The 17,913-nt window shown below is 48.4% G+C and overlaps 11 protein-coding genes across 11 annotated transcripts; 7 read left to right on the top strand and 4 right to left on the bottom strand.

Annotated features, from left to right (window-relative positions):
* Window positions 1-218: 218 nt before the first annotated feature.
* Window positions 219-993, bottom strand: J7337_006568 (uncharacterized protein; the record flags this gene model as incomplete). The annotated part of the gene is made up of 3 exons (XM_044824230.1): window positions 219-797; window positions 844-923; window positions 972-993. The coding sequence occupies 3 exons, from the start codon at window positions 991-993 to the stop codon at window positions 219-221; spliced, it is 681 nt and encodes a 226-aa protein (XP_044679887.1).
* A 188-nt stretch (window positions 994-1,181) lies between these two features.
* J7337_006567 (uncharacterized protein) lies at window positions 1,182-2,999 on the bottom strand (the record flags this gene model as incomplete). Its single annotated transcript, XM_044824229.1, has 2 exons — window positions 1,182-1,676; window positions 1,725-2,999. 2 exons carry the CDS (start codon window positions 2,997-2,999, stop codon window positions 1,182-1,184), a joined length of 1,770 nt encoding a protein of 589 aa, XP_044679886.1.
* A 555-nt stretch (window positions 3,000-3,554) lies between these two features.
* J7337_006566 (uncharacterized protein) lies at window positions 3,555-4,113 on the top strand (the record flags this gene model as incomplete). Its single annotated transcript, XM_044824228.1, has 2 exons — window positions 3,555-3,600; window positions 3,650-4,113. The coding sequence occupies 2 exons, from the start codon at window positions 3,555-3,557 to the stop codon at window positions 4,111-4,113; spliced, it is 510 nt and encodes a 169-aa protein (XP_044679885.1).
* Window positions 4,114-4,679: 566 nt separating this feature from the next.
* Window positions 4,680-6,317, top strand: J7337_006565 (uncharacterized protein; the record flags this gene model as incomplete). The annotated part of the gene is made up of 3 exons (XM_044824227.1): window positions 4,680-4,731; window positions 4,782-5,372; window positions 5,428-6,317. The coding sequence occupies 3 exons, from the start codon at window positions 4,680-4,682 to the stop codon at window positions 6,315-6,317; spliced, it is 1,533 nt and encodes a 510-aa protein (XP_044679884.1).
* A 279-nt stretch (window positions 6,318-6,596) lies between these two features.
* J7337_006564 (uncharacterized protein) lies at window positions 6,597-8,176 on the bottom strand (the record flags this gene model as incomplete). The annotated part of the gene is made up of 2 exons (XM_044824226.1): window positions 6,597-7,880; window positions 7,934-8,176. The coding sequence occupies 2 exons, from the start codon at window positions 8,174-8,176 to the stop codon at window positions 6,597-6,599; spliced, it is 1,527 nt and encodes a 508-aa protein (XP_044679883.1).
* Window positions 8,177-10,799: 2,623 nt separating this feature from the next.
* J7337_006563 (uncharacterized protein) lies at window positions 10,800-11,429 on the top strand (the record flags this gene model as incomplete). Its single annotated transcript, XM_044824225.1, has 1 exon — window positions 10,800-11,429. One exon carries the CDS (start codon window positions 10,800-10,802, stop codon window positions 11,427-11,429), a length of 630 nt encoding a protein of 209 aa, XP_044679882.1.
* Window positions 11,430-11,618: 189 nt separating this feature from the next.
* Window positions 11,619-12,038, bottom strand: RPL38 (60S ribosomal protein L38; the record flags this gene model as incomplete). The annotated part of the gene is made up of 4 exons (XM_044824224.1): window positions 11,619-11,672; window positions 11,693-11,850; window positions 11,923-11,956; window positions 12,009-12,038. 4 exons carry the CDS (start codon window positions 12,036-12,038, stop codon window positions 11,619-11,621), a joined length of 276 nt encoding a protein of 91 aa, XP_044679881.1.
* Window positions 12,039-12,482: 444 nt separating this feature from the next.
* Window positions 12,483-12,826, top strand: J7337_006561 (uncharacterized protein; the record flags this gene model as incomplete). The annotated part of the gene is made up of 3 exons (XM_044824223.1): window positions 12,483-12,518; window positions 12,591-12,603; window positions 12,651-12,826. The coding sequence occupies 3 exons, from the start codon at window positions 12,483-12,485 to the stop codon at window positions 12,824-12,826; spliced, it is 225 nt and encodes a 74-aa protein (XP_044679880.1).
* Window positions 12,827-13,520: 694 nt separating this feature from the next.
* Window positions 13,521-14,795, top strand: J7337_006560 (uncharacterized protein; the record flags this gene model as incomplete). Its single annotated transcript, XM_044824222.1, has 1 exon — window positions 13,521-14,795. The coding sequence occupies one exon, from the start codon at window positions 13,521-13,523 to the stop codon at window positions 14,793-14,795; it is 1,275 nt and encodes a 424-aa protein (XP_044679879.1).
* A 466-nt stretch (window positions 14,796-15,261) lies between these two features.
* Window positions 15,262-16,360, top strand: J7337_006559 (uncharacterized protein; the record flags this gene model as incomplete). The annotated part of the gene is made up of 2 exons (XM_044824221.1): window positions 15,262-15,702; window positions 15,749-16,360. The coding sequence occupies 2 exons, from the start codon at window positions 15,262-15,264 to the stop codon at window positions 16,358-16,360; spliced, it is 1,053 nt and encodes a 350-aa protein (XP_044679878.1).
* Window positions 16,361-16,896: 536 nt separating this feature from the next.
* J7337_006558 (uncharacterized protein) lies at window positions 16,897-17,901 on the top strand (the record flags this gene model as incomplete). Its single annotated transcript, XM_044824220.1, has 1 exon — window positions 16,897-17,901. The coding sequence occupies one exon, from the start codon at window positions 16,897-16,899 to the stop codon at window positions 17,899-17,901; it is 1,005 nt and encodes a 334-aa protein (XP_044679877.1).
* Window positions 17,902-17,913: the final 12 nt, after the last annotated feature.

Genomic DNA, 17,913 nt, shown 5'->3' with positions numbered 1-17,913 from the left:
ATGAGTGTGGTGGTAGCTTCTTTGGTAAAATGCATGAAGATGAAGGACCCCAGCAACATATATGGCTTGAACGTTTCTAAATGACTTACAAATGAACACAAATAAGGAATGGGAAAATGGTAATGAGAAAAGTTGATCCGTTTCAACAACTTGACGTGAAAGAAATGGGCCTTGGACAACTGCTTGTTACTAGAGCTGTCTCATCGATACCCTCACTCTCACATCTCATATTTAATTTCTTTAAACTCCTCTTCAGCCCCCTTCCACCAATCTCTTCTCAGAATCTCACCCCACTCAATAGTCATGAGAATCTCCTCAAAGTAATTCACCTCTCCCTTCTGCACGAATCCCAGCTTCTCAAACAAAGCTCTGCTGCCTTTATTCCCCTCTTTGATCTTGACCATCAAACCCTTCAGCTCTTTGGCCTCATACTCTGCTAGTATACCGTCTAAGTGCTTTTGGATATAAACGAGCAATGCACAAACAGCCGCTTGCCCTAAGCCTTGACCACGATGTGAAGGCGATGCGATCATGACGTCCACTTCACCTGTGACCCATCCCTCTGTATCTGTCTCTGTTTCTTCATCGTCGGATTCAAAAGGGTATAGAAAGAAGTTGATGTCCCCTCGCATGACAGGATCTGTATCCGCTGTGCCGGTTTTCACAAGTGATACATCTTCGGTGAGCGGTGCGCAGACGATAAAGGTGAGCTTATCAGACGATGTGCGCCACGATTGCTGGTTCTCATATTCCTCATCCAAAGTCATGGGCTCTGAAGCTGTAGCTTCTTGGATATCCTGGGATGTGTTAGCATGTGAGTTTCTGGTGATGGTGAGAGCCTACAGGATCTTGCATCCATGCGTGGTATTGCTTCACATGATGCGCTTCGTATGGAACGAGCAAGGCTTTGCTCGTTGAAATGGCTACTACTCATCAGTGCATGTGCTTTTTATGGAGAGTGTAGCATTTACCTGTATTTTGGTTGATCTTCATTGTGATTTGTGAGGTGTAAGTTGTGAGGTGAATATTCACAGTTCAACACCATTGGTGAAAAAAGGCGAGTCAAAATGGGGCACCGAAAAGCTTCTTACAACCACAGCCAGAGCCAAATGCAGGACAACATGCCAACGCTTTCTTTATATTGTACATATTTTACATATTTCGTTACAATGATTCATCCACTATTCTTTCGTCTCAGCCTCTTTCTTTTCTCTCAGCTTCTTTAGTCTCAGCTGTTCAATTCTCCACCTCTCTCCAGACTCTTCAGCCTCCCGAGCCTTCTGAGCCTCCTGCGCCAATGCCACCACCACACGACCCAATCGATTGTTTGGCCCTTCCATCCCAGCCACAACTTCAACATCAGGCAGCTCGATGCCCGCGACAGGAGGGAACATAGAACTAAAGGCGTCGGGCTTTTGGCTCACAATAGCAGCTTCTGTGCCATAATCGAGATCAGCGTCAGCGCGAGCATACACGACAGTACGTCGCTCTGGCTTGACACCTAGACCGTCGAGTAGCTGCGTAGCCTTTTCGGGCATGACGGGCTGTAGAAGGATGCCTGCGATGCGCAGAGCTTCGGCGGAGCGGTAGATGACCCAGTTGAGGCGGGTTCGCGCATTCGCGTCCTGCTCTTTCACAATCTTCCACGGCGCAGTTTCTGAAACAAAGCGGTTGGTCTAGAGACAGGTCAGTCACTCGAATTCAGATGGAAAAGGAATACTCACGTCCTGGAGAAGCCAAAAGATATGTTGTAGGGCATGGTTCACTTGATTTTGATCCATGTGGGTTCGAATTTCCTCCGGTAGGCTTTGCAGACTCTTCTCGAGACTTAAAAAGATATGAGGACTTTCTGTAGGCAAGAAACTGCCACGGTTCTCAAACCTTCCAGCCTTTGCAAATTCAACTGCCTCAGTTGTACTCCAAGCAAGCTTCCTGACTCGAGCAATTCGGTTGAACAGGTTGCCAATATTGGCCTGAAGGTCCTTCTCATAAATAGCAGCGATAGATTCGTTCGCGTAGTCCGAGTCGCTTTTGTAATTACCATTCCGCATAAGGAAGTATCGCAGAGCGTCGAGACCCCAGCGCTGAACAGCGAAGAAAGGGTTGACGACGTTGCCGACAGATTTTGACATTTTGCGGTTCGACATGGTCCAGTGGTTGTGGCAGAGGATCTTCTTGGGTAGGGGAAGGCCTGCGGCCATGAGAAGAGCAGGCCAGTAGATTGCGTGGAAGCGAATGATGTCTTTACCGACGACGTGCATGTCTGCTGGCCATATTCCCGTATCTTTATCACCAACCTGCCACTTTGTGCCGAATCCAGACGTGGTCAGATAGTTAACAAGAGCATCCACCCAAACGTAGATGGTAGTGTTGGGATCTTCGGGATCCTTGACTCCCCAGTTCAGTCTTTTCGCAGGGCGAGTGACGGAGAGATCCTCAAGATGATCTCGTACCCAGTTGCGCACTTCATTCATACGATCAGCTGGTTGAATCCAAGTTGGGTTCTCGTCATAGAACTGAAGCAGCTTCTCCTTATATTTAGACAGCGGGAAGAACCACGTCTTTTCCTCGACCCATTCGACCTTATTACCTGACTCTTTGCTGACCGTCACCTTGCGCCCTGTCTGAGGAGAAATGCTTGACTGGACAAGATCTTCAGGATAGAAGCACTCATCACTGACGCAGTACCATCCCTCATGCTTCCCCTGGTATAGTCCCAAGCCTTCAGGTGCGCGAGCCTTGAGAAGAAGCCAGAACTGCTGTACAACGTCTTTATGTTCTTGATCGGTGGTACGGATGAAGAAATCGTGTGAGATGTTGGCATGTTCGGCGAGGTCTTTGAACTTGGTGGCGTTGTTGTCACAGAATTCCTTCGCTGGTATTTCTGCCCCCAAAGCTGCCTGTTGAATCTTCATGCCATGTTCGTCTGTGCCTGTAGCGAGGTAGGCCTCATGGCCGCTGATTTGCTTCCATCGTTTTATGACATCGGCCAGAACCATGGTGTACAGGTGACCAATATGAGGAGCTGCACGGCAATTAGACACGTCAGAGCTACGAGGCATCGGACTGACCAGCATTGACATAAAAGATTGGCGTTGTTACATAAAATGGCTTCTCTTTGCCTGTCGACTCAGTGCTATTCGAACGGCGCCATTGTGAGGTTGGCGCATAGGCTCGACATCCTAGGCGACTCAAATTGGATTGGCAGGCCAATCGAGACTGTATTAGGCGAGCGCCTTGTAAAGACTGAAACATGAAGGCCCTCATGGCACTTGAGAGCTTCCAGAGCTACGTTTCTTGCTGTAATTCTGAGCGGAATGTGGGGGATATAGAGGTGAAGCTGCAAAGCTTCATACGATAAGCTAGAACTTGTACCGTGCGAGTAGATTTTGTGATAACTGTCCATTTGCATCATCGCAGGCATCTTTTTTGAAACTCTGCCTGGAACCGTTTCCTTTTGCGCCAACCTTGAAAACTCGGGACCTATTTAAGCCCGTCTTCTTCCTGCTCTTCAATTCTTTCCTCTTAACATCAATACACACACAAACACAATCATGTCGGCCCCAACACTAGCAACAGAGGTGCAAACCTCCAGCGATGGTAGGCATCTTCATCTTCACCCCGCGAAAGTAATAGCTAACAAACTCAGCTGCTGAGATCTTCACCAGCAACTACTACCAAGCCATAAACAGACAAAAAGATATCCTCCCATTCTACATAAACTCCTCCCAAAGATACCCCATCGCCGCGGACATCTCCATCAACGGCGCAGTCCTCCCTACACCAGACGACTACTCCAAACTCCTCGAGGCGCAAGGCAAAGACGCGCACTATGAAATCGAATCATTCGACGCACACGTCCTCAACCCAAATTTCGCAATGGGCGCACCCGAAAACATCTTCGACAGCGCGAAGAAGGAGAAGAGCGGCGACAAGATGTCCATCCTCGTCACTGTTATGGGCAGGGTACAATTCGGAAAGGGCAGAGAGGCGCCTCAAAAGATGTTCAACGAGACGTTTGTCCTCGTGCCGAACTGGGAATCTATGGTCAAGAATCCTCCCAGGGGTGTGAAGAAGTGGCTCGTCATGTCTCAGAACTTTCGCGCCTTGTAGGGCTGGGCGGAGGGTGAAGAGATACCGATTAGAGAGGAGACAGAGTTTGAGAGAAGCTTTGGGAAGACCAAGCGTGCATTGAATGAGGATAACAGTCACGCAAACTCGGCCAAAAAACCCCGTGGCCAGAAGCCGTAGGGGGCAGGTCGAGCTACTCGGGGTAGAAGATCTTGAACGAAAGATACAGATCGAATGGGCGAGAACTGGACTTTGATGGGCATGAAAGACGAGCCGGTATCATGGCGCATAGAACAATAGGGCATTCAGATGGACGCAGATGATATGCTTTCATAATGCATCGGTTAATTTAGACAGCAAACCAACAAGCAACTCATTTTGCACCACCAACAACTGTTTCCCAACACTACATAACAAATATCCGAGCTTAAACACTATTTGCACGTGCTCATATTGTTCTTCGACGAGGCTTCAAGAACAATAGGTAGCTTCATTTTGGCGGGGTATTCTCCCCTGCACCTGCATCAATCCCCATGCAGCAAAAAAACAGTAGAACCCAGTGACAAAACCCCACCATCCATCACAAACGTAGCTCTCCAACTCCAACAATGCCACCCAAAACAAAAGCCAGCTCCAAGGCCCCGAATCCCGAGCCCAGAGGTATATTCCCTCTTCACTCGGTCTCTATATATCTGTCTAACATTTCCCAGCTGCTCCAGAATCCCCCCCAGACACCGTCGCCCAGCGTTCGCGGCAGCGCTTCTTCCAGACGAATCCTATCGAGAACCGTCGTCAGCAAGTCGGGTTATCAGCACTCACTCCCGCTGAGAAGAAGACCTACGCACATGTCAACCTCATCCAGCCTGCTATAGATCGCAGTATACTCGTTAACCACAAGACAGAGCGCGAGTTCTGGAAGTTTGTTACAAAAGAGGGTCTACCTATTCGCAGACTTCCCCGCGACTACGTCTGGGGAAAGGACCGTTCCGGACGAGATATTGGGACATATTCACCCGACGAGCTTGAGCAGCGCACGCTAAAGCACGCAAAGCTCACATCGCTGCAAATACAGCATCGCCAGTTTCTCAAGAAGCGAGAGAAGCAACTTGAAGTAACCACTGAGGAAATCACCGCGGAAAAGACGAGAAGAAAAGCTATGGCTGCACTCAAGAGGGACTTGTACGGGGAGATCACGGGAAGTCTGGCCCAGGATCCTGAATGGGACGATGTCATCCCCATCCCGCAGAACGAGCCCGAAGGCGCCCTCGCGCAGATTGCCTATCCGGACGACTATGCCGAGGGTACGTCCGTTTAATGCCCAGTTCTAAAGGAGTGGCTGACTGAACAGCATCATAGCCGTATCCTACCTTCGCGCCGTCATGGCCGCGGAAGAATTATCTCCCCGAAGTCTGCGTTTGACAGAGCACGTCATTTCCATGAACCCAGCACACTACACTGTCTGGTTGTACCGCTTCAAGATTATCTCGGAATGCAAGCTTAGTATTCCCGATGAGATCACATGGTTGAACGAGGTTGCTCTCAGCAATCTCAAGAACTACCAGATTTGGAACCATCGTCAGCTCCTGATGGACTACTACTATCCTCTCATCGAGGAGGATACTGCGACTGTTCGTCAACTGGCTCGTTCCGAAACGCAGTTCATCACAAAGATGCTGGAATCAGATGCCAAGAACTACCATGTATGGTCGTATCGCCAGTACCTCGTCTCCAAGTTGTCCATGTGGACTATGAGTGAGCTTCTTTCCACCCAAAACCACATTGAGGAGGATGTACGAAACAACTCAGCTTGGTCGCACCGCTTCTATCTTGTCTTCTCAGACCCCACGGCTTCCACCCCTGGATCAGGACCTACAGAGCCAGACCCTCGCATTCCAGCAGAGACGATTGATCGAGAGATCAACTACTCCAAAGAGAAGATTGATCTAGCGCCGCAGAACCAGTCTCCTTGGAACTATGTCTTTGCAGTTCTGACCAAAGGCTCTCGTCCCCTATCTTTCCTTAAAGAGTTTGCCGAGAAGTTTGTCACTGCACTGGGAGAGGAAGCAGAAGAGGTCCGCAGTTCACATGCGCTTGATTTCTTGGCCAAATTGTACGATGAAGAGGGTGACAAGGAAAAGGCTGAGCTTTGTCTACGGCGTCTTGGAGAGAAATGGGATCCTGTACGAGAGGGATACTGGAAATACCGTGTGACACTGCTGAAGAGCGGCCAGAGCGCAAAAGAATAGTTGGGGATGTTTTGATATGGTGTGATCTGATACCTTGAGCCCAGAATTGTATTCCCATTATGCATCGAAATCCCAAAGACCTAGAGTGCCCAAATGAAGTGAGTAGAAAGAACATGTCGCATTACTAGATTATAATCATATATATGCCAAAAACTCCCAAAGAGGCCTTTTCCACCGTTTCTTCAAGTCCTAGTTGTGTTTGACCCTGCGTGGCTAACCAGAGGGGTTACATCGGAGCAAATGCTCAACAGCTTGAGCGTGTTCTGTCTTATTATTGATTTACTGGCTTTCAACTCGCCAGAACTTCCATCCTTCTCTTTCTCCAGTATCGCCATGTACTCCGACGAGCTTTTCGACACCCTCAGTGCCCTCGGCTTCCAAGAACTTCTCAAGATCAATCTCCATACCACCCGAGTCGTCTTCCTCTGTACCGTTCTTCAAGACAGCTGGCCAAAGGACACCAATACCGTCACCACCAAGAGTCGTCTCGAATTTGGCGTAATTCTCGGACTCTAGTTGTTCTTCAAGCTTTTGTAGCTTATCTGTGGGTACACCAGGTCGTAGAAGTGTGATTGAGCATCCACCGCCGCCAGCGCCTGTCAACTTTGTCCATCCAATACCCTCATGGTCGACAAGTTCTCGCACTCGTTCCAAGCGTGGATGGGAAACACCCAGGGATACTAATAGGCCATGATTGATAGTCATCAGCTCGCCCACCTTGCTGAGGTCCGCCTCCGAATTGCTGTCAAAAGAAGTGTCATGAATGAGCTCAGAAGCGGCATCCGTGACCTTGTCCATCGCATCCAAGATCGTGCCAACAAGCTTGGGGTGGGTTTGCTTGAGCTTTGCAACCTTGGCAACCTCGTGTGCGGTAGACTTGGATTGTCGAGTGTCCACCAACAACAGAGGCAGTTCAGGGAAATCCCACAGAGGTCGAACCGTCGGTGGTTTGGAGTAATCTGTCCGTTGAAACACCACGGCTTTACCTTGTGTCGCAACCGTATTATCCACACCAGAAGGGTTCCCATGAATACACATCTCTGACACAAATGCCCATCTGTTGATTCGTTCGACTTGAAGTCGTGCTTCTTCCGAAGGTTGATCTGGGTGAGGGCCGGATAGTGTCCGTAGTTGAAGAAGAAGAGCCGCTGAAAGGCATACTGAAACTGACGCGCTGCTGCCCAAGCCAGCACCGATTGGTATTGTTGATCGGAGAGTGTATAGACATGGAGGGAAGGATGGCGATCCTAGCGATAGGAAGAGGTAGAGGAAAGCTGAGACAGAGCTATGATGAACTCTTCGAATCTCCTCTGGGTGGTTGGGTGAGACTACTTCGATGTGTGGTTGGATGGCCGCAACAAGATCAGGGTCGAGTTCTGTTACGAGAGAGTAGTATGACTTCTTCTTGGAAGGCTGTTGGAATGTGTCCCATGGCAGATCGTCAATATTCCATGTATGAACGAGACCGATATCAGCGAACCGGAGCGAGACGGTACGTTTCGACTTGGAGAGGGTGGTGACGTGAAGGTATGACCGCAGTGAGATGGCTGCGGCAATGGCTGCCTATGCGCCAATCATATAAGCATGCAATTGGCGATAAGATGGAGCCGACTTACCTTTCCATGGACAACAGAGTGTTCTCCGAAAACAATGACCTTTCCTGGTGCCGATACCATGAAAGGAGGTGCCATAGGGCTAGACATTTTGCGGCTCAACTTCATGCGACGACGGGCACTGCCATTGCTGGAGTCGCCAGATGTTTCGGACCCAGAATCGGAGGCAGGGCCATGACTGTTGCCGTTGCCATTGGCATGGCTGCCATTGAGCCCGTTCACCATGACTGGGGTCACAGATGGCATGGAGGTGATTGTGTCGCGCGTGTTGTTTGGTGTTGATCTTATCTCCAACTACGTGGTCTGACCCCTGTCGTGATGAATGTCTGCAGTATGTTTCGTAGAAAGTAGAAGAGATGTAGAGCGAGAAATAGCGGTAAATGATTGTATGAAGCTAATTGAATTCAACGGTAGAAAGAAAAGTATAAGAAGCACGAAAGATGAAGGAGGAAAGTTGCTTAATTCGGTAAATTAGTGGTTGCCTCTCTTGACCATCGTCAGGGGGTGGAGAGTAACTTCTTTAAATTCGAGAGCGGGGGTGTGATAAGTTAAAATAGTTAGGAAGGAAGCGGGCAACAACGGACGGACCTCGACTCCCAACAATGCAATGCAAGCCAGAGAAGATAATGAGAGGCAATAAACAGTAGCGTCACAGATGAAGCGTTAGCTAGAGTTAGACGTGGGCGACTTAGGTTGATGCACCGCTGGGAATTGTTGGCGTAATGAATAATTGAGTCCCCCGCACTTTCCACCTCTGTCCCTAGATCAGCGTACCTGCCTTTTGACACACCTCACAGTTGTTCCAATGGAACAGAGAAGGAGCAGGACGATGTAGGGAAACGCCCGTCAACCGAAATAGGAAAGGCTCCGGATGTGAGTGCCTCGATGGTGCAGATGACAGTTACCAACGATCAACAAGATGAGGTGGAACTAACTGCTTTAACGAGACAGACTAAGGGACTTGGGTTACAATCTAAGTGCTATCGTTATTATCTCCTCTTCAAATTCGAGATAAGTTGACATGAAATGCCTACAAGACGTTGCCAACAGCTCACAACATCTGTCCTCTGTTGTTGAACTGAATGTGTAATGATAGGCCTCCAATTGGAAGAACTCAAAATAGCGGTCTAGCGCTAAAAGTCAAGTCTCCAGCTGGGCTTAGGTTTATCTGGAGACTGAGCTGAGCCCACCACCACGACTTAGACGTCCCGTCTCCCGCGATTTGTCGATGCAGCAACCGAGAGTGGGAAATCGAACAAGCAAAACAATATGAACCGAGTTTCCCGGCGAGGACCGGGTATTTCAAGGTTTCAATATCAGGAATGCCTATCAGTTGAAGAAGAGATGCAGAAGAACTGCACAAGAGACAAGCATCGGCATTTGTAGCCGCGTGATTGATGATGATGACAATAGCAACGAACAATACAACAGCAACCCAACCGTGTGACCCTGTGTGCCGGATAAGCCGTCTGGCTCAGCTGTTGATCGATGCGCCAGAAGAGCTTGATTGTGATATGTAGAACTCTGGTTGGTTGGGCGGGTTCTCTGTAAATCAGGTTATGAGACTTTGAGCCAGCCTCGAATATCTGCCGAAGCAACAGAACATTTGGAGTCGTTGGAACTTGCAGGTTTGCAGTTACGTCCGTCGTCGAGGCGAAGCTAAAATATGACGACAGGCGGGAAAATATCCATGCCGGTGCCTGCAGCTATAACTTATTGGTGTGGCCGTATCCGTACTTGGAGAAGCTGCTGCCTGCTGCAGCCTGTTACTGGACGGCAAAGAGTGCATCAATTGTCGCATACATAACGCTCCTCTTGGCTGCTGCAAAATGCATTGAAACACTTTCGTATTCGCATCTCGTTTATACGAATACTATTAAACAGACACAACATGACAGCACCAATCGCTTCAGCTTGGAAAATCATTCCATCCTTCGAATCAAAATCAATACAGAGAACTCTTAATTTCTATGTCGACTTTCTCGGATTCGAATTAGGCGGGGTAAAGCCAGAGGACGGGCCATCTTCAGATTATACTTTTTGCTCGATCTTTGCAGGGGACAAAGCAGCGGCCAATATCTACTTCTTCAAACCTGATGGTGATGTCAAACCTGGGTCGGTATATATCGCATTGGGTACAGAGCAGTTGGACATGCTGCATGATACTGTCATTGGTCAGAGAAGTGAGGTGATTGAAGAAGCGATTGAAGATAAGCCGTGGGGTTTTCGGCAGTTCGCTATCAAAGACCCTGATGGGAACAAGTTGACATTCTTCAAGTTTCTAGAGGGCGGCAATCCAGACACGGAATAATTCGAGGCGTTCATATGTCAAGACTACATGTATACCGCTGTTGACCATGACTGGTTGGCTGAGGGTTCAATGAAACTGGAGAAGACAATCTCAAGATTGAGGCTATCATTGGGGAGCAAGAAAACGTCGAGACATTAATATAAGGTGTCAAAATACGCTCAGCATCAGGCATCCTAAAGCTGTACTACGTTACCTAAGTCTTTTTGTCACTGAGGTTCAAGGTCCCTAAGTTTTCTTTCCTCCCTTAGGCTAATATTTTGAAAATGTTGTAAGAGTATTGTGAGATTCTCTGAAGGATTTGGGATCAAGATGTGGCACGATGGCTATATCAAATGGACGGAAATCTCCTTGGGCTATGACCAGTATCAATCCTATGGCTGACGACTACGTTGCTGACTGTGATCCTTCCCAGGCAACTCAATGGCGCATCATCGACTGAACCCCGCATCAACGTCGTCAAAGATGCCTGGTTAACTGATTATTTATTGAGCTCCATTGTGAATGGTAAAGGACATCTAGGCCTCTATCAATTGAGCTATTCAAGTCTTTGCCGCGAAAATGGCCGGCGTCATTGAAACAGCGACCATCCAGCTAAAGCCAGGGTACGATGAGGATAAACTGCGAAGCATCCTCAAAGAGACCCAGCAAGTACAAGCGCAATGGATCAGGGAGCATCAACCCAATATTCTTGAGGGAAAACCTTACAACTACACCACCGACGTTTGGATCACCGATGGCGAAGCGCCGTGCCTGTTTCTAACAGCACCGTGGGAATCTATGGATGGTCACAACGAATGGATCCAAAGTCAAGAGAATATCTCTCTAATGCAGGAGCTCAAGAAATTCATCAGTCAAGACAAGGACGCCGTGGCCTTGTATCATACGGCACCAGCTGGAGACAATGAATTCCGAGGAGATATTCTCGCCAGAGGATCGATCAAGGTCTGGACGATATCAGTGAAGCCTGAAGAAAAAGCATCCCTCGAAAAAGAATATCGCACCATCGAGACCCAATCCGCAACACTACCAGGTCAAAGAATGTGGGCAGGATGGAGGATAGAAGGCGACAATTCAGTCATGGTGATAATCGCATCCCCAGGCTTCGAAGACGTGATCGAGTCCGGTATAGCTGTGAGGTTCGAAGCTACCAAAGTCTCCCGCTTCGAGCACAAGCCTTTTCTGCATTAGCCAATTCAACACTCATCACGCAGAAGAAACCCCAGTATCTTGTGACTCGAATCGTTCTTTTTATTTTTTGGACTCATCCGAGTATCCTCCTTTCAGAGCACATGATGAAATGCAAGGTATCCCGAGACGCCCATTCGTGCCTGTGAAATCCTCCCACACCCAGGTTAAACCCTTTATTCAACCACCTTCTTAGTTAGACTTCTTGGCCTTCTTGGAAACATCGGTGAGTTGCAGGTCTGTGTGCTGTGTCAGTGGGCTTGTACCATCGTGGTGTCCTGGCGGAGGATCATACTGGGGGGAAGGCTCTGCTTGAGCTTCTCGGCCTTGTCGGTGTCCTTGAGAACCAAGGTGTAGAGGTGCTTCTGGCAGCGGACCTTGAACTTGATGTTGTTGGTCTTCTGGCTCTTCTTGATCCGCGCGGCTGTTGGGATTAATTGTTAGAATCGAATTGCGTGTTTGTTCGTGGAGGTTTTTTCTCTTCGTCAAAACGTACAGGAGGCGTCCTTCCGACGGCAGATCTCGATGAACTAGTAATTGAGTCAGTATTTCAATCCTTCCGCTTATATTCGCATCCCATACCTTCTTGATATCGGCGACCTCTTGAGGCATCTTGGCGGTAGTTCAAGGTGTGTGGGTTGAACGGAAACTTGTCAAAGGCACGGGTTGACGATTTCGATATGAATGAATTTGGAGAATTCATTTTGTGCGCTGCTTTTCGCGGGGCCTTGAGTGCACGGACCACTGTGGTTTGTTGGACTGATTCGGGAGAGATGGTCGCCGATCCACCGGGGTGTGGCGTCGGAGAGTACGTGGCGCAGACGAGGATGAGACGAGGCCTTGAGCAACAAGCAGGAATCTTGAAATGGCCACCTTTCATTGTGGTTGTGAATCCTTTGAAGCTTGATATTTAAGACACTTATTACTGTTATAGCAGCTTTGTCTTTGTTGTTCTCTAGACCTTCTCGACTTACAACACTTGTTACTCCGAAATAGGTGTATACCAACTGATCGCCAAACTTGTTGATAACGTCAGTATCGACGAAAGACGTCAACATGTCGACTCGGCTTGATAACTTTATGAAGTCCAAGGTAAGAGCAGACAGTCTAGTGATTGATTAATATGTATCAATCAGCCAAGCTATACATACTAACACTTCTCAGAACGTCGTCCTCTGTAAGCATCCTTCATCTGCAGGGTAAGCCACATACTGATAAGTCCAGTCTTTGGAGGCGTTGTTTCTATGGCAGCGGCATACACAATCTGGGGAAACGATGGTCAAGGGGTCTTCCCACCTCAGCCTGACCCTACCGGTGATCCCAAAACATGGACAAAGGAAGAATGCCAATTGTGGTTGAACAAGGCAAGCGAATCACTCACAGCCATTGACGTATACTAATAGAAACAGAGAAATCTACACCCCGACCCAAAGGCCACCAAGGAAGAGCTTATCGAAAGAGTGATAGCGAATATGCGTATCCCAAGGAAGTAGGATACCGCTACTTGAGATTATTGGACTGTTTAGTACTACATCATCGTTTCTTGCGTTGCCTGATACCACCTGCAGACTGCTCAATACGAATATTTTCTTACATCGCCTGAGACAAATGTAACGTCAAATCAAAATAGAGTGTAAGCTTGGACAACTGGACAAGATCCCGCCTGACTATCTCACCAAGAATAATAAGGTTCATCATGTCAAGATCCGTCGAATTGCAACATTGATGAAGTTTCATCATAGATATCGAGAGTTAAGCCCAGTGGATCCAGTACTTGATGACCAGCCACCAGACAACCACGTTTCAAAGTACCTCCACTCAAAGTCTCAACCAACCACCCAACAAGCCCAACTGCTAATCGTCTCACCTCGCTGCACGTGCCACAACAACCGCTGTCTTACAGTTACAATCAACTCTGATCTTCAACCATAGCCTGTCACTCACGAGATTATACTTGGATGGCTGATCGTGAACTCCTCACCTCTGCGATCATGTCTACTAATTGACTCGCACCAAAATTAATCATCTGCTCTTCTGAAACACATTGCGACCTCGGCGCTTCCATGTTGCGACGTCATATCCACTATATTCACAATGGCATTCCTCGAGGACCCCCGACTGCGCCAACGCTGGAACCAAATTGCCCACGATACCGAGACCATAACCGAGAATGCGGCAGCAGGAATCTGGACCTTTCAACATAATTACATCAACCCATGCTTTTCATCCATCGCGCAATCTATCGAACAGTGTACGACTGTATGTCTAGGTGACCCTGAGGAACGTCTCCGAAAGCGCAGAGAGCGAGAGCTGTCGCATAGTAGGGCAGAGTACAGCTTCGACTTTTACGATGACTGGTATGAGGAAGAGCAGAGCGGTCTGTTTGGCACATGGGGTAATGAAGACTGGGATAGATTGTTGGCTGGGACTGGCACCCAACGAAGACACACTGGGGGAGAAACTGAACAACCGCGCAGGAAACGCGGCATGAGCTATGGAACCCGAGATCGAAGACGAAAGCCGAGCATAGACGATGATCCGACTGTAATTCCCAGCACACAACCGATCGGATTCCTCAGCAAACTACCATGGAAGATGGGCGGTACTCTGCGATACAAACCCAGTGCGGCAGATCTGCAAGACCACCCACGACGACATGGTGAAGGAGAAAACGAACCACTACTGCATTCTGACGAAGACGACTTTGACCTGCCAGTGACTAGAAAGCGCAGCGGGACGACAGGGTCGGGCGATACATCAGATTCTTATCGATCACGAGGTGATTTGTTCCCAAGCGATGGCGAAGGTGAAGAAGATGCAATTCCACTCGATGACGAAGTAACATACGACATGGTTAGAAAGGATGATCGAAGTGGACGTAGTGGAAGAACCAGCAGTAAGGGTAAAAGACCAGCTAGTGGTTTGGCAGGGTCGAGAACAGTATCGCGGACGACATTAGGATCAGTTTCTTCCAAGGATGACTACCGAATGGAGCAGCGATCAACTTCGTTTTCTGTTACACCAGATGTTGAGGGACCGACTTTACATGACCTGGAACAAGAAGAGCTCCTGCTGCGAAAAGAACAAGACGAGGATGTCGAGAGGAAGAAACAAGCAGCAGCGCAACTCGCGGCAGAAAAGGGTCTCACACCAAGATCCGACCCCAAATCAATGTCCGAGTCAAAACCAGAGGTAGCAGAGGATGATGTTTACCAAGCATCACCTTCAAAAGCCGCCTACCACCATGTTGAAGAAGTCGAAGACAAGCCCGCGACACAAGATGAAGCATCAACTACTTCACAACCAGATGGCACAAAATCACCAGAGAAGACAGATTTCGTTCCAGCGCGCTTACCGCATTTCCAATGACGAGGACTTTTGATTCTCTGTAATACCACCTAATGAGGGATGATAGCGAGTCACGGATGTTTTCATGTATGATACCAACATTGAGCCAAGTATGGGATTTGAGCCAACAATGAAACGGGAATGAGACGGGATACCTTGATAGATTCAGCGAATACAACACAATACAATACAATACGATATCCACAAATGCTATGTATCACCGAGGCTGGGATTTTATGCAGAAAGGGTTCAAAGCGCATTCGAGGCACATGAGATACGCGAACTGGTAGCCTAATGCGGTAATGCCTCGGACTGTGGATGAAGCTTCCCCCGCAAATCGGCAGCATTAGATCGGTTGATGATGTTTAAAGAGCCGATCTCCACAGACTTGTAAGCCGAGGGCCAATATCCAGCTCTATTGGATTCTTATACTTGATCTATTCCCAAGTATCGCGTCTCATTATTATCATTATCCATAATAACACAAATGGCACCTCCAGGCCCCATCACAACACCACTTACATCCCTGCTGGGAATCAAGCACCCCATCATCCTCGCCGGTATGGCTAGGGTGTCTGGTGGTCGTCTTGCAGCAGCTGTATCCAACGCAGGCGGTCTCGGTATAATTGGTGGTTTCCAATACACACCCGATCAACTTCGAGAGATCATCAAAGAAATGAAGGACAACTTCTCACGACCTGACCTACCCTTTGGTGTTGACCTCGCTTTGCCTCAGATTGGAGGCAATGCGCGTAAGACCAACCATGATTACACTGGTGGAAAGTTGGACGAGTTGGTGGACATCATCATTGACAGTGGTGCCAAGTTGTTTGTCAGTGCTGTTGGTGTACCGCCACCCCAAGTGATTAAGAGATTTCATGATAAGGGAATCCTGGTCATGAACATGGTTGGCCATCCTAAGCATGCAGTAAGTCACAGCCAAAACGTGGTTGCTATTCACTGACACATTCAAGACCAAAGCGCTCGAACTCGGTGTTGACATGGTCTGCGCTCAAGGTGGCGAAGGAGGAGGTCACACAGGAGATGTTGCAAACTCCATCCTCATCCCCGCCGTCGCAGACGTTGCTTCAAAGTACCACCCTCCTCTTCTCAAGGGTCTTCCCGCCATGGTCGTTGCAGCCGGAGGTATCTCCTCTGGAAGGAGTCTTGCCAGCTCATTGATGCAGGGCGCTGTAGCTGTATGGGTAGGAACACGGTTCGTAGCCTCTGTTGAAGCAAGTTGCAGTGAGGAACACAAGAAAGAGGTTGTATCATGCGGATTCGAAGACACGCAGCGAACGCTTGTCATTTCTGGGCGACCTCTGAGAATGAAGACAAACGATTATATCAGGAAGTGGCATGAGCAGCCAGATAAGATCAAGGAGTTGTGCGATAAGGGTGTTGTGCCAATTGAGTACGACTTTGAGCAGGGCAACGATTTTGATCTGCCACATCTCATGGGCCAGGTTGCTGGAGCTATCACAAAGATTCAGCCTGCTGGGGAGATCGTTGATGAGATGGTCAAGGAGGCTGTTGATATGCTCAAGTTGGGCGGGACATACTTAACAGCTATCCCGAGACTGTGAATCGCACAAGGAGGGGAACTGCCTCTATGATGCTTTTGGCTATACTGGTAACGAAGAACAAGCTTAGATCTGATTGGATTTTTAGATATGAATCACATGTAAAGGAATTACTGCACGGCCGCCACCTGTAATTTGCAAAATAATGTCTTCTTCACTCAACGAGATGCGGTTAATCTCGAGGTTCAACCTGTGTTTGCTCGCTATATGAGACTACTACAGTGAGAAGGTATCCCGTCCTGAAGATGCCCTGTCATCGTTGACCTCGCTATAAATTGTGCGGTATTGTCAGCCACGGCCAAACAATGGCACGGTTCACTGACAAACTGTGTGAGACTCTGGCTCACAGACGTAGTTTGTTGCCGTTCACTTACAAAGTGGTCCGAAGTACAGGAAACTCAACGTATATAAATAGAAGGTTGATTGCCAGGCTGTGTGTATCTTGTAGACAAATAAAAGAGCTCCAAAACAGGTGTTCTCTCGTATCATTTGCCTGAGCTTCCCCTGACACTCATCTTCTCTTTAGTACAGCCCTGACGATGTCGACTTCGAGTTTGCAGGAGAGCGTCTCGTCCAACACATCCATTTCTGACGAAGAGACGGAACACATCCCTTGCGAATCATGTGACGTTCCTCCAGAAAGCCTCGAGCATGTCTTCCCTGCATTTGACATCAAGACGAACCAGGTCGTTAGAATGCCCGACACTGACTACATCTTCATCGCACTGGATTTCCATCATATCTGTGGGAACGAGCCTAGCATATCTCTGGATGGATCGTCGTATCGACATAATACTGTCATGGAGGCCGGAATCGCATATCTTGATATGCGAGACATTTTGCATGGCCGTGGTAAGGGCGTCAAACCTGGAGATCGCGGATCGTCCTGGTTCAAGTACATGACTCCTCTCCACTACATAGTGGAAGAGTTCGAGAACCAAGATGCGTCAGATCAGTCACCCTACTTGTTCGCTTTTGGTCGATCAAGAAGAGTTCAGCAAAAAGATCTTGCGTATAGATTATATCGAGTCTTTGCATCGCTGAAAAAGAAAAACCGACGGAACGATGAGGTCGAGCAAGGACGTCTTCGACAGCTCATTTTTCTGACCTTTGACGCAGAGCCCGCCGAAACTACGCTAATGCAACTTGGTTTGGAGTGGTTAGCAGAACCCAATGTTCAGATATGGGACTTGAAGAAGGAGAAGCAGTTTGAGACACGCCTTCAACAACCCGCAGTATTTGAGCATGCTCTGGAGCGCCTGGGCCTTCGCTTTGAAGACACTCGATTTGGAAAACTCTCGTCATGCTCGGGGAATGCAACTGTGTTTATGATTCAGATGCTCCTTGCATTCTTCTATAGAGAAGAACGCCAAAAAGTCTTGTTTGAGGACCACAGACCATTGAGATGGCTTCGGTATACTTGGGTAGGCCATTCATTAGATCAGCTGAATTTGGCGCCTGGAGAGTTACCAAAGCGAAGGCATGATAGCGAGATGAATCGTCATGATGTGCCTCAGAAGAAGAATGAGAAGGCGTTTGGGTAGGAATTGCTGGGT

The sequence above is a fragment of the Fusarium musae genome, chromosome 5 (assembly GCF_019915245.1).
Source record: "Fusarium musae strain F31 chromosome 5, whole genome shotgun sequence".
Classification (NCBI taxonomy): domain Eukaryota; kingdom Fungi; phylum Ascomycota; class Sordariomycetes; order Hypocreales; family Nectriaceae; genus Fusarium; species Fusarium musae.
This window is presented reverse-complemented; position numbering and strand designations above follow the sequence as displayed.